Below are 13,313 nucleotides of genomic sequence, written 5' to 3'. Positions count from 1 at the left end.
AAAAGGGTATGATGCCCTAACACAAAACTTTAATCCCATACATTTCCGCCTTATAATCTTAAGAATTTAAGTCAGAGTCTGTGTTTGTGTATTCAGCTTGTTGCTGGTCTTTTAGCTGTGAAGGGTGGCCAAGATGCTGTAATCCGAGCTTTGCTATTCTAGCATGCTATGACGGTAGCAGAGTTCACAAATCGCATTTAGGTCCTAAGAAACAAGCTAGGAGAGGCAGGTATAAAAGATGAAGGCCTTGTAGTTCCTAAAAAGGTTGGGTGCTGGGGGGAGAATTGGAGGCAAAGTTCTTTCTGGAGATGAGTTCTCTCTTGGATGTGCAAGGAAACCAGAGGAGATACTGAGAGTTGTGTATGGTAGTGGTAATGAAAGTATTCCTGGAGGATTCTACCAAAAGGGAGAGCTGATGGTCGCATTGCTAAATCTCATCTGCAATCAGCTGCCTAACGCCTTGCTAGCAATTACAGAAACAGCCGGGCTGGACTTCATGATGCGTGCCACATCAATAAAATTAGCTCTACACATAGTATATGCACAGTACTTCCAAAAAAAATATTGAATAACCCACGAAGATGACAAGATACATCCCACGGACTAGTTCTCAATCAAGTGGTGTATTATTGATAAAATATTTTTTTATTTAAAAATATATTAAAAAAAATTTATTTTTATTTTTATTTTAATATTAACATATATTCGAAAATATATAAAAATTATTAATTTTAAATAAAATATTTTAAAAAAAATCATGAAATATGAATTTAACCACAACCCAAACAATCCTTAAAAGACATGGGACAATTAAACTCTTTATATTAATAATTTAAGCAGATTAATATATTTTCTAAACATTTTATATCCTTCGTTTTGGATTTACTTGGTTCACACTTTTTTTTTAAAAAAAAAAATACACTAAAAAACCTAAAAGCTTGTGGGCCTGTTTCAGGGTCATGCGCCTACAATATTTTATAACAAGCCCTTAACATTTTTTATTGGTCAGTTTTTTTTTTCATTTGATTTTTTTTAATTTTATTATTTAATGTTAAGTTTTTTATAAATTGTTATTTGTATTTTTATCATGTAATAAAAAAAATAATTTAACCTAGTGAATGGGGTTATAAAATTCACTAGGTTAAATTATATTTATTTTATTTTATTACATGATAAAAAAAAAAAATACAAGGACACCTGAGGAGATAATGAGAGATGTGTATGGTTGTGGTAATGAAAGTATTCCAGGAGGCTTCTACCCAAAGGGAGCTGATGGTCGAATTGCTAAATCCCATCTACAACATTGCTAAAGCTTGCTAGCAGAAATAATAGCGAGTAATTCTGTATTTTCAGCTCTACTTCAATGTCCAACTTTCAATTTCTTGCTATTACCATAATAAAATTAACTTTAATTGAAAATATATTTGTATTTTTGAATTTCCTTTCTGAGTATGTGGGTGTCTATGCAATACCACAATAAAATATTTAAAAACATGAAAGGAAAAAAAAGGAAAGGATGAAACGAATCCATTTCTGTTTTGTGCAAAAACAAACAACATTATTGCCTCTTCAGGAACAAAAAGAAGATGTATGAGCAATTATGATAATGTTGTCAATTTCTTCACCACCTAATGAACAATTCCTGAAAGTGATCAGATACAGAGTGCAAAACACTAAACAAAATTATTGGCAATGACATATTAGTTCAAAGATATGGTTCCATAATGATCAACTAATCAATTCAGAAATCCACTCTACTAACCAGCATGCAAGAGATCTCAAGTTCTATTATACCAGCAGCCCTCAATTATTGGCCTTGATGCTGCCACCGCATCCACAATGTGGTGGGACTAAAGTTTGATAAATGATTTCTTAGGTGGTGTTGTAACATATTGTAGCAAGCGTCAGGTTAGTAACCATGCTATTGCAGAACAAGTACCAAAGAGTTCTTGATGGGTTATTTGACAAGTACCTGATGACAGAAAAAAGCAAGCAGATGTCCTTTTTGCCTTCTCCAAAAGTGTGAGTGCTAAAGGTTGACCAACAGTTGCTACTAAATTCAAGTAATATACAATGCAAGATACAAGCCCAGATTTCATGGAAATGCCCATCCTCTACGTTAATTTAGGAGTATCCCAGTTAAGTTACTTCAACCACAAGGTTGAAGGACAAGCAAGTGCTCAGATGCTCTGCCACGGCCATGGGTGTCTGAGCCCAGCATCTTACATTCTCTTGTTCAGCTTGTTGTACTCATACCACATATATCACCTAGGAATTCACAAAATTTATCAGCATCATCATCATGTAACTTCCCCATTAGCCAGAATATTATCCACAGTGTGAATCGGTCCCAAATGACCCAGTTTGCTGAACAAGCCACGGACTAAAGCATTCCATGTGGCACGATTGGGGCATATGCCTTCATTTATCATCTTATCAAGATAGACGACGGCGTCATCTACCCCAATCCAATTACAGACCCCCCACAAAAGACTAGTGTATGTAAATACATCTGGATACCCTTCTCCCTTGTTACTTAATCTATCTACAAGCTGGATGGCAGTCTTTACCTCGCCTTGCTTACAGTATGCATAAATTACTGTGTTATATGTGATGGAATCAGGCTTGGTACCCCCCACAAGCAGTTTCCCAGCAATCTGCAAGGCACCCTTAAACATTCCAGCATGACAAAATCCAGACAAAATGGTATTGTAAGTCACTAAATTTGACTTGATCTCCATTTCTTCTATCTCTCCAACTATCTGAAGAGCTTCTCTTGTTCTTTTTGCATTGAAAAGACCATCCAAAACTTCGTTATATGTTGTTACATTAGGTGCACACCCATATTGACGCATTTGATGGAGCACTGTCATTGCCCACTCTGTTTTTCCACTGCAACATAAACCTTTGATAAAAGTATTGAATGTAATTGTATTTGGGGGACAATTTCCATTCGCCATATTCTCTATAAGATGATGAGCGTGGTTGAACATAGAATTCCTGCAGAGCACATCCACCATACAAGTATACACCACAACATTAGGAAGGCAACCATTAGTTATCATCTTGTTCCATATCTCAGATGCACCAACCAAGTAACCAGCTTTTGCAAAGCCATCAATGAGAGTACTATATGTGGTCTCATTTGGGAAGACCCCGTTTCTCTCCATTTTTTGAGAAACAGATACAGCTTCTACCATTTTTCCATAGCTGCAGAGACCATGTATCAGAGTGTTATATGCAACGGTGTTGGGTTCTGATCCTTCTTGGATCATTCGATTCCATAAATCCAGTGCTTCACACAATCTCCCCCCCATGAAATATCCTTTCATCAAGGAAGTAAAAGTGTGAACATTAGGACTACAACCTCTCAAAAACATCTTTGCCAGAACAGCAAGAGCCATTTCAACATTCCCCATCTCTGAAAGTGTATTAATAACCGTAGAGTAAGTAATGACGTCAGGATCAATTCCCTCAACAGCCATTTCATTAAATAACTCAAACACCTCTTCCATCTTATGTTCTCTACAAAACCCATTAATCAAAGCATTATAAACAGGCACAAATGATTTAATTCTCATCGATAGCTCCCTAGCCTCCTCCACTTTACCAAGCCTACACATAGAAGATACCACAGTCGTATAGCTAACCGCATCAGGAATACACCCTTTATAGGACATTTCTGCAAGTAATTTCCTGGCTGCATCCACCCTATTATTCTTACACAATGCCTTCAAAAGCATATTATAAGTATAAACATTCAGTTCAATCCCATCTCTCTTCATATTATTATATATCCCATTAATCATTTGAAACTTATTTTCACTAAGCAACGCATCTAAAACATGATTATAAATCTTCACACTCGGTTTGCAACCAAATTCACCAATCCTATAAAAAGTTTTCAGCGCTTGTTCAGCTAACCCAGCTCGACGATACGCATTAATGACAATAACAAACAAATCTTCATTACAACTAATTCCCTCTAACTTCATTAGCTGCAAAAGGTATTGAATACCATCTATATCGCGCTCGTAACCAAGTCTTTTGATCATGGTTGTGTATGTTAATGGGGTGTGTTTGAAGGAATTTGAATTGGCTATTGACTTGAAGAAATGTAAAGCTAATAGAATATTGGGTTCGTTCTTTAACTTGTTTAAAACTTCAGATTCTTTGAGAAGGTTTAGATCTTTTTGTTCATTTTGAAGTGGGTTTATTGTGTTTAGTACAAAAGGGACTAAAGGTTTTTGCTTTTTTAACAATAAAGAACATCCTTCTTTCAAATACATAGTAGAAACTTAACTCAAAAGGAAGTTAACAAATCAAGAAGAAAGGACAGATTATTGATTCAAAACAATAAAAGCTTAAAAACCCATTGAATATTTGGAGGAAAAAAGCATACCTCAATGCGACAAGGGAGGATTGTTCAGACTTGAGCCGAAGGAGCAAGCGCGTTTGCTGTTTATGTGATTCTTCCTGTTGTTAAAGCGGTGTCGTTTAGAGTAACTAAAAGACTAAAAAGGGACTAGAAGTTAAACCTTATTAGTATTGGGAAATATTTGAAAATATAGTAGATTCGAAGGACGAGATTGAATAGTAACAAAGTGATATAAACTGGGCTTTGTAGAATTTAATGAAACAACAGATCGAAGACAAGAAGAAAGTTTACTGAAGTAACCGTGCATAGAAAGGTTCGAATTCTCTTTTCTCTCTCTCTCACCCCGTCCCTCTCGCCCCTCTTCTCATGATTTGAATTTTGTTTTAGATAGATTTTAATTCACAGATCTGTCGATTATGATAAACTCTTTATTTATGCTTGCTTAGATTTAAATTTGTCAGCGAATTCTTCGGTTTCGATTTCTAACAAATTTTAATGTTGTTACTTTGGTTTTATAGGCAACCCAGTTCGTTTTTATTTTTCTCTGTTAACTCCAAATTTTTTTAAAAAAAAATTAAACTCGGAAGGAACTCTTGATTAGTTAAGGACCCTTTTCTTTGTTGATGAAGAGTTGAGAATGTGTAATTAATTTTAATACAAAACTCATGCTAAGTTCCTCTCTTTTGGGTTACTCTTCTGTTTGTAGATTTATCAGATTATCTAAAGGTAGAAGCGATGGCTGGACATAATGAGTCTGAGAAGAAATCAAGTGATGCCGTGAATGATTTGCAAACATTCAGAGCTGAAAATTTGCAAAGTAACATGAAAGTTATATATTACAGGTTTGTTTCATTAACCTAAAAGAGTCATGGAGCCGTTATAGTGAATTTTATGCTAAAGCTTTGTGTTTGAATATGCGAATGTTAGTGCCTCTGAAAGTTTTAACTCAAGTTAGGTTTGTAATTATTCGTAGGAATTTTGGCTTTGTGATTTTCAGTTGATGGATTGTGTGTGACTTATAGCAAAACCAGCATGTTCTAATTCGAAAGAACTAAGTAGAAAGGTGAGTTGATGACTTGATTTCAAAAAGAAAAATGCTTAATGTTACCAAATTCGCCAGAGTACAGGACATAATGGCATAACAGTATATGACAGAGAATGTATTTCAGAATTGATATGGGCAAGGTTGAACTTGTTATTTGGTTTCCAAACACCCTGGTAAGATTTAGAAGATTAAGAAGTAGTTGAAAGTTGAAACCTTTATGTGAAGAATTATTGAGCAGTATGCAATTTTGTTACAAGGTATAAACTGTAGTTTGGGGTCTATTGTGTGTTTATAACAGCGCCTGAGCTTTATTTTTTTCCATGCAGCCGAACATTTCTGTCTATCATTGGTGGGGTAATTGCTGGAATCTTGGGACTCACTGGCTTGACTGGATTTGTCTTTTATTTTCTTATGATGACAATCACTTCAGTTTCACTCATAGCTAAGGCAAAGTTTTCCATTCATACATACTTTGACTCCTGGAACAGGGTTTTACTTGATGGCTTTTTGGGTGGGCTTATGGTATGTTTCTCTGATATTTATCAATACATATTCTTTCTTGTCCTTTCTGATTTCTCTGTACGCAAGATTCCACTCTTTCATAGCGTTCCTTTTCTGTACACTTTGAGAAGTAAAATTATTCTGCTTTTCTTTGTTTACCCTCATTCATATATGAGATGAGTGGTAGACTGACAGTGTTTTTATGTTTTATGCAGTCGTTCGTGCTGTTCTGGACGTATCCTTTGGCATTAATTAAGATATTTCAGAGCTCACATACTTTAAAAACTATAATTGCAATAATCAATTGTGTTAGTCATTTTATATTCGATCAAGGATTACATGATTTTCCTCAACATAAGCATTATCAGGGGCCTTGCATTTCCCCTGGACTAATTGATTAAGGACCTGTTTTGCCTTGTTGTTTTGTGATGTGATGCGCTGTGCTTCGGCTTCCATGCTGTGTCATTTTTAATTGTTGGGCTATGGTGAAAAACAAAGCATATTTAAAGTGTTTGGACGGTCATATTGTTCTGGTAATAAACTTGTGCTCTTTAAATTATAATAACTTGAAGACATGAACTTATTACAAAACCTTTAGTAGCTAAATTAGCTAATAAAACTTAAGATTTGGATATTAAACAATTTTATTAATTTAATTTAATTTTCGTTCTTTATGATTTAAAGCTCCATTGAAAACTCATGCACAAATTTTATATCATGAACAGTGCATAACAAGTTAAAGTGTTGAAAATATTGCGATAAACATGAAGGTAAATATGCACTATTGGTAATTTTGTGAAGTTATTCTTATCTTCTCTCAAAAATAAATAAATAAATAGCATTCTATCTTAAAAAAGCAACCCCCCCCCCCCCCCACTTTTGAAGTGGATTGAGATGAAATTCCTTACTGAACGTGTAGTTGGTGCTTAGGGGGTTAAATGGGCTCTGAACCCTTTGTAGGTTGCCTGTGGTTATGATTTAAGCCTGTTAAAGCATCCTGCATTTTCCATGCGACTTTGAGCATTTGTTTTTTTCTTTCTTTTTTATTAAAAAGCTGGTCAAATTCTACTTCTGTGTGTTGATTTCAGTGGCAGAACTTGGATGCTTCTAGTCACTGATACTGGAAAGCATCCGGCTTCAAAGAATCGTATATAAATAGATTTGCTTTATCTACTCTTTATTATGATGCATTCTTTGACATAAATAGATTTGCTTATGACATTGTGCATATATTCTGATGAGGACAAGGTAGCTGCTGTCTTGAATGGAAAGGAAGCTCCATTGCTGCTGCTTGCAACTCTAATTTACAACACCTTTGGAGAATGGCTGTGATGCGTTGTCTCCATAACAAACACTTACAAGGATTATTTGTTCAGAGTTGTCTTTGTTTCTATTGTGTTTTGGTTCAAGAAACCCTTAGTTTAGACCATACTTGGGAAACCTTTGCTCATTCAATTTTGTATAACAGCTGCTTTATCGCTGCTGAGAAAGTTCGTTGAGAATTGTTCGTTAGTTTTTGTGTATGGGAAATGGCTTTTTATTGGAGTTCAAATTCTACAAATTGTAGCGTTGAAAATAACTATAAAGTCATTAGTGGAAGTGGCTATGATATTAGCTTTTAAGTATTACCAAACACTTTGAAATTCTGTTTTTAAATGAAAAGCCATGGAAGCTTAAGAAAAGCCGAAGGCTGGTGATTCAAACGGGCACTTAGTGTCCTCAGATCAAGGTAGACTTTAATCTTATGGGATCCACCTGTGAAAACTGCAGAGTGAGATCTTGCAAAATACGAAAGAATTCTACGGTAAGTCCAATAATCTCAAATGGCAATTTTTCACTTGGCAGATGCTCCGTGCTGAGGAGAGCTTTTGTAAAGAGATGAACAAAATTGGGAAGACGTAGAGCTTAGCTAGTCAATTGACATTATATATTGTTTCAAGCAACCTTAATGTTTGCGCTTGGCATCAAGACCCATTAACCTTAGGCTATGTCTGTCGGGAAAGATTAGGAAGGAAGAATGATTTAGGGGAAAGATAAAAAGAGTTAATTCATCCAAACTAAAGGCATTGAAAATTATTTATAAAAAAAAAAAAAAAGGAAAAATAAGAGTTAATTTACTTAAATTGAAAGAATTGGAAATTATATATATAAGAAAGGATTTGAGAGATCCTTAACCAGACAAAGGATACACCCTATCCTTGCTCAATTCCTCCTCTCTTATACATGCTTCCATCAATCCTTCCTGACAGAGTGTTGAACTTTCTACTATATAGCTCAAATGTCATAATCCCACATTAATGTGGTGACATGCCCGTTATCCAACTACATTGGTAAGCGTTAAGCTAATAAAAGTTGAGTGCAATATGCTTTTTAACACTAATAGATACAAGGTCAAACTCATGCATAGGGGAATTGCTTTGATCAGTGAGTTTTACATTGCCATTGTAATTACTATACTATTGCTGTAAAAAAAAATGGATGAAAACATGACAAAGAACACCTCTGTTGGAGGTCATCTCTTTCACGATCTTTTCCTATACAATGGATGCAACAAGACCTAAGACCATGGGTATTGATCCTTGCGTCGCAACTTCCAGTGACAAATCAAAATGAATCCATTTCACCGTTCATGTTCTTTAATAGAGGCAGAAAAAATCTAGCAGTGGAACAATATTCTTCTCATATGTTCATGGAAACAAGATACACATTCTTGCAGCGTCCTCTCAAACCTGTAAATTTAGAGTATCAGCAAATTGTGCATTCAGATGACAAACAGCACATAAATTATCATTGTTCTATAGTTACGAAAAATATTCAAGTGGTACTCCACCGGAGGCACAAACACAGCAGTCAAGGATGTACATTGCCATCATTTTTTTTTCCAAGTTAAAGTGTAAAACCAGAAAGTTATTTCACCGTAAGGTTGAAGGTAAGTGCATGCTCCACTATAATTGATGCCATTTGTGCCCAGCATTTCCCATTATCTTATGCTAAAAGTGTTTTTCAGTGCTGGAAAGTACAACAATCACATTTACTTGTGTCTAAGCAACTCAATACTCATTTAGAAATTTAAAAGAGCTATTCTTACCAGCATCTGCGGGACTTTTAAGAATACAACAGACAGCGAATATAAAACACTTGAAACTGCCGCTGCTGTAATTATGTTGTTTGTCAGGCGCTTATTGTCTTTGCTGGGCACAAATGCCGTTTTCAATGTATTTGTCAGATCAAAGAGTCTGTAAGAAACCTACAAATAAACAACATAACAGTGCTTGAGTGCTTGAATTGTACCAAATAACTGAGATTTCATACCAGTAGATTGATGCTTACTCCAATATATATGGACGTGGTAAGCATAAAGTTCAACATTGGGTAGTCTGGAATTAGAGAAAGTAACAATTTTGGTTGGCCATCTGGAATGCCTGATCTGCAAGTTTATCAAAAAACCAAAATTAGGAAACCAGTGTAACATGCACAAAAACATAATAATGTATGTAACACAGCATACCTTAACCAGATATGGATTTGAGAAATGTACGTCTCCAGGGTGATTTTCCCTAGCCATCTAGTAAACACAGTAATAAATTCACCAAAAAATCTCACAACAATTGATCCAAACTCACAGAAAAAGGAATTCCTCAGATTTTCTCCTATTGGTGCCTCCGGCAAATGGTTTAACTTCAATTTAAGGAGGAGAAAATCAGCTAGTGCAGGAATTAACTTATAGGTCACTTACGCAAAAAGGGTCAAACTGTAGCAGCGGAATTGCTGGGTAACATTTCTCAAACAAATGTACACACTGATCAACCAGGAAAAAAAAAAAAAAAGTAATAAGCAACAATTTCTGAATAGTCAATTTGCAAACACATTTAAAGGGGCAATGCATACGTTATGGGAATCCATGAGGTATAAGGATGGTATTTGTTGTAAGAAATCTTGTCCAGCTTGTATATGTACTCATACCATGTATATCCCACCTAGGAATTTCACAAAATCTGTTAAGAGGCATCATCATCAACAGTAACAACAATCAAAAAGTTTATAATACCGCCAGAGATATTGTTGCAACAGCTGTTTTGATTGGTATTCTGCGCTTCGCTTCTGTCTCCTCTAGTTTCTCCATCCATCCTTCCACCTAGAATAGCAAAAACAAATAATGTGGGAAAAGACTCAAAGAACTCGTATTTCTATTTCTACCTCAACATTCAAGAACCACAAGTTCATACAAAAATTCCATGAATGATATGGTTTCTTCAGAACTCACCGTTGGATGATAGTAGGCATATATCATTCCAATTATCCAGATATAGCGATCCAGTCCAGAACGAAAATGCCACTCGTGCAAGCGAGGCAAATCTGGTTTCGCTGGATCCGTATAACCTACAGTACTTTGAGGGATTAGGAGCATGAAAACCCCAATGCTTTAACAAGAGAAATGAACATTTGGCAAGATACCAACCAACAAGGAAAGTAAATGGGCTCCAAATCACTTCAAATACTCCAGGAATTTCCCACATGAGAATAACTACGAAGAAGCAGGCAATAATTTTTGCAGCCATGACTGATCCAATCTCATTGTACTTGTTGAAAATACCAAGGGCTGCATAAACCATAAGAGTGAAAAGAGTGTGCATGGGGCAAATATAGTATAGCATGTAACTATTGTCCAGTACAACGCAGCAGAATAGCACCAGGAAATTAAGCCGCCACATCATCTGCTCAAAAAATAGAAAACTTAGAACTGGAAGCAACTAGATATGCAAAGAACTAGGGGAAACTATGTTTAAACTTTTAGGGGAAAAAGATACCTGCGCAAACCTTGCAAGACTGAAATCTTTGCGAACATAATAATATGAGAAGTTGCCAAATCCAGTCATCCACACATATGCAGCAATAAACATGCGGATTGCATTGTATATTTCTGTCGCAGCAAAGTAATGGTACATTAAAAATAATACCTGTAAGGCAGCAGAAACATGTGTAAGGCTATACATTATAGTATGCAAGCCAGAAAGGGAACATATCAAAAACCCAGCCAGCATATAAGACAAGCATCTCAGAACTTCAACATACAGTGGCTGAGGGTGGACAAATTATTTGGGGGCAGCCAAGTTATAGAGTGAGTGAGGACTTAAATAGAATACATGTAATTTTGAGGGGGCCAAGATAAGATTTTATTAAAAATAAACTAAAGTTTTAAGGACTATTGCCAAATTAAAAAAAAAAATTGGGGAGGGGGGGGGCATATTTACCCTCCGTGCAGCCCCTGTCAACATATATTAGTGTTAGAAAACAAATGGCATGCCAAAGAAGGAAAGATGATCTGTAAATGGTTGACGTATGCTTCAACAAATGATTTCACCAATGGTCAACAATTTATGTCGGACATAGGCAGTCAAAGCCACACAACCAGTACTTATAGAGTATTGGTTGCCAAATCTTCTATGCATTAAGGAAACTCAGTGAACAATTTGAAAAATTATATTCATTTTGTCTGGAAGAGTGACAAACCTGCATCCAGCCTTTCCACTCCTCGGTTTGATGCCTGTTCAAATATAGTATAGGTTTCCCAGAGAACGGTGACTTATCATGATGTATCGTGAAAGAAGTTACTGCCGAAACTATGATGAGAAGGAAGTAGAGAAACAAGAAAAGATCTCGATTGTAACTCTGTAGAGACAGATAACAGTGAAGTTAAAACATAGTCACTAACAGTAAAATAAAAATAGCAAGCCTTTACTAGTTTCAATCGTGATAAGCATAAAACCCATCTACATGCTGAACCGGTTATTCAATGGTTTTTTGGTTGCAACTGCAGATTTTTGCAAATGAATGCAAAGTGCAGCTATTGTCTACCACATGCTTCACTGGAAACTTAGAAAACCCAAAAGTAAAGATTACATAACACAAAGTAACAAGACAAAGTAAGAAGCGGCACCTTCTTAGATGAGCCAAGCATATCAGTACGGTCGCATATGTAAAAGTAGGCCATAAAGAAACCAAATTCCAATCTGCAAGGAAGAAAGGAGTCACATTTAAATTTGCTAGATGTATTTTCTTTCTTGATCTAAATCCAATGAAACAATTAACTTACATAGCTCTAAGCGTCAACCGATTATCAATCAAGAATTGCTCTTCCATCATAAGAAACCTACATATAGAAACAGCAAATGCAATTTAAGCAGGAAAAATAATAAAACTTGACAATAATCGAGAACTTTCAAGAAGTGTACCTGAAAATAGGAAATGAGGAAGTTGGAGTCCGAGCTTTGGGAGAAGCGGGCTGAAGACCTCCTCCTCCCTCGAGTAAAACAGCTCTATCATCATCTTCCTTAACCGCTTCGTTCCCCAATTCAACCAGTCCAATATCAGAATGCCTACTAGCAAACCAACAATCCCCAAGTAATAAATTAAATCGTAACGGTTTTTTTTTATCTATCTTAAAATGTCATCTAGTGGATAATAACGGTTAACTTACGCTTTGGCCAAGGTGTTGTTTTTTTTGTACTCCAAATATTCGGCGTAAATCCAAGCAGCAAATACAGGTACGATTCCAAGCAAAAAGGAAAACTACACCCATTCAACAAACAACCTACCTCATCATTCCTTGTAAATTATACGATCAAGATCCAGTAGAGAAACTGCTAAATCAAATAACAATTCACTGCTAACTGAAGCATCGCGCCAAGATCCAAAGCGAAATGAGCTCAAAAAAAAGGCACGCACCTGGCCGCGAGTAACAGGAAATGAGATCCGCATTTTTTTGTGTTAAGTAAGTTGGCAGCAAAATCAATGGTGCATGTCAATGTAGATGGCAGATCTGATATAAAGAGCTAAACGGAACCCTACACTCACTCCAGAATCTAGCTCCGTCGCTTCTCTGTGTGTGTGTGTGTTATATGACTGCTGTAGATGTGCATTAGAGTGTAAATAACAGGACTTTCTCTCCTATTATACCAGGAGACGGAGCAGAGCGATAACTATAAACGAGAGCGGTTAGTTGAGAGATGTGTGTTTTTACGAAAGTGCCACCGTCCATGTTGGATACTATCCTGCTCGGTTATTTTAAATTTTTAAATAACTTGGGGCTTTTCGATGGCCGTACGATGCATGATGATGATCCAACCATCATTTTTATTGTGTGATTAGTCGTAATTAATAATAATAAATTGTTGATTAGATATGCAGGCTTACAGATAATGACGCGTCAACTTCATGGTCTTTTGGTCCACCATTTCCTTCTTTCTTTTCACTTGTTATCATCATCAACGCATTTACTTTCTTTTCTTGGTTGCTGTTTTATTTTAGGTAACTTGAATAGATTGCAATCTTAAGAGCTTATGGTTCGATTTTGCAAGGATAAAATAAGCTTGTGATTGTACAGACCAA

The 13,313-nt window shown here is 35.9% G+C and overlaps 3 protein-coding genes across 4 annotated transcripts; 1 reads left to right on the top strand and 2 right to left on the bottom strand.

Annotated features, from left to right (window-relative positions):
- Nucleotides 1-1,504: 1,504 nt before the first annotated feature.
- On the bottom strand, nt 1,505-4,469 carry LOC7468113 (pentatricopeptide repeat-containing protein At3g48810). The gene has a single exon (XM_002314932.4). The coding sequence runs from the start codon at nt 4,287-4,289 to the stop codon at nt 2,301-2,303; it is 1,989 nt and encodes a 662-aa protein (XP_002314968.4). The 5' UTR covers nt 4,290-4,469; the 3' UTR covers nt 1,505-2,300.
- Nucleotides 4,470-4,532: 63 nt separating this feature from the next.
- LOC7485845 (uncharacterized) lies at nt 4,533-7,485 on the top strand. The gene is made up of 5 exons (XM_002316017.4): nt 4,533-4,691; nt 5,085-5,220; nt 5,750-5,945; nt 6,140-6,159; nt 7,132-7,485. Exons 2-5 carry the CDS (start codon nt 5,114-5,116, stop codon nt 7,160-7,162), a joined length of 354 nt encoding a protein of 117 aa, XP_002316053.4. The 5' UTR covers nt 4,533-4,691; nt 5,085-5,113; the 3' UTR covers nt 7,163-7,485.
- A 690-nt stretch (nt 7,486-8,175) lies between these two features.
- On the bottom strand, nt 8,176-12,959 carry LOC7485844 (protein REDUCED WALL ACETYLATION 2). Of its 2 annotated transcripts, none has more exons than XM_024609749.2 (16): nt 12,651-12,959; nt 12,403-12,494; nt 12,158-12,301; nt 12,019-12,075; nt 11,863-11,935; nt 11,436-11,594; nt 10,733-10,882; nt 10,384-10,639; nt 10,189-10,304; nt 9,973-10,059; nt 9,813-9,901; nt 9,661-9,723; nt 9,433-9,489; nt 9,255-9,351; nt 9,013-9,171; nt 8,176-8,653 (listed from the first exon to the last, which is right to left on the bottom strand). In XM_024609749.2, exons 1-16 carry the CDS (start codon nt 12,681-12,683, stop codon nt 8,648-8,650), a joined length of 1,638 nt encoding a protein of 545 aa, XP_024465517.2. In that variant the 5' UTR covers nt 12,684-12,959; the 3' UTR covers nt 8,176-8,647. The 2 variants fall into 2 exon arrangements, with proteins under 2 accessions (XP_024465517.2, XP_024465516.2); XM_024609748.2 differs by having other exon boundaries at nt 12,158-12,304; nt 12,651-12,958.
- Between the last annotated feature and the right edge of the window lie 354 nt (nt 12,960-13,313).

Source organism: Populus trichocarpa, chromosome 10, assembly GCF_000002775.5.
Source record: "Populus trichocarpa isolate Nisqually-1 chromosome 10, P.trichocarpa_v4.1, whole genome shotgun sequence".
NCBI classification, from domain to species: domain Eukaryota; kingdom Viridiplantae; phylum Streptophyta; class Magnoliopsida; order Malpighiales; family Salicaceae; genus Populus; species Populus trichocarpa.
The sequence above is the reverse complement of the archived record's forward strand: the minus strand, read 5'-3'. Positions and strand labels throughout refer to the sequence as shown.

Bases quoted from the DNA above. Each gene is read 5' to 3' on its own strand.
- LOC7468113 (XM_002314932.4), bottom strand. From the start codon at position 4,289: ATGTATTTGAAAGAAGGATGTTCTTTATTGTTAAAAAAGCAAAAACCT.
- LOC7485845 (XM_002316017.4), top strand. From the start codon at position 5,114: ATGGCTGGACATAATGAGTCTGAGAAGAAATCAAGTGATGCCGTGAAT. The intron at 5,221-5,749 runs GTTTGTTTCATT...TTTTCCATGCAG, and splicing joins ATGAAAGTTATATATTACAG to CCGAACATTTCTGTCTATCA. The intron at 6,160-7,131 runs GTATCCTTTGGC...TGACATAAATAG, and splicing joins TCGTTCGTGCTGTTCTGGAC to ATTTGCTTATGACATTGTGC.
- LOC7485844 (XM_024609748.2), bottom strand. From the start codon at position 12,683: ATGCGGATCTCATTTCCTGTTACTCGCGGCCAG. The intron at 11,595-11,862 runs GTGCCGCTTCTT...CTGTCTCTACAG, and splicing joins TGCTTGGCTCATCTAAGAAG to AGTTACAATCGAGATCTTTT. The intron at 9,172-9,254 runs GTAAGCATCAAT...GTTTATTTGTAG, and splicing joins CCACGTCCATATATATTGGA to GTTTCTTACAGACTCTTTGA.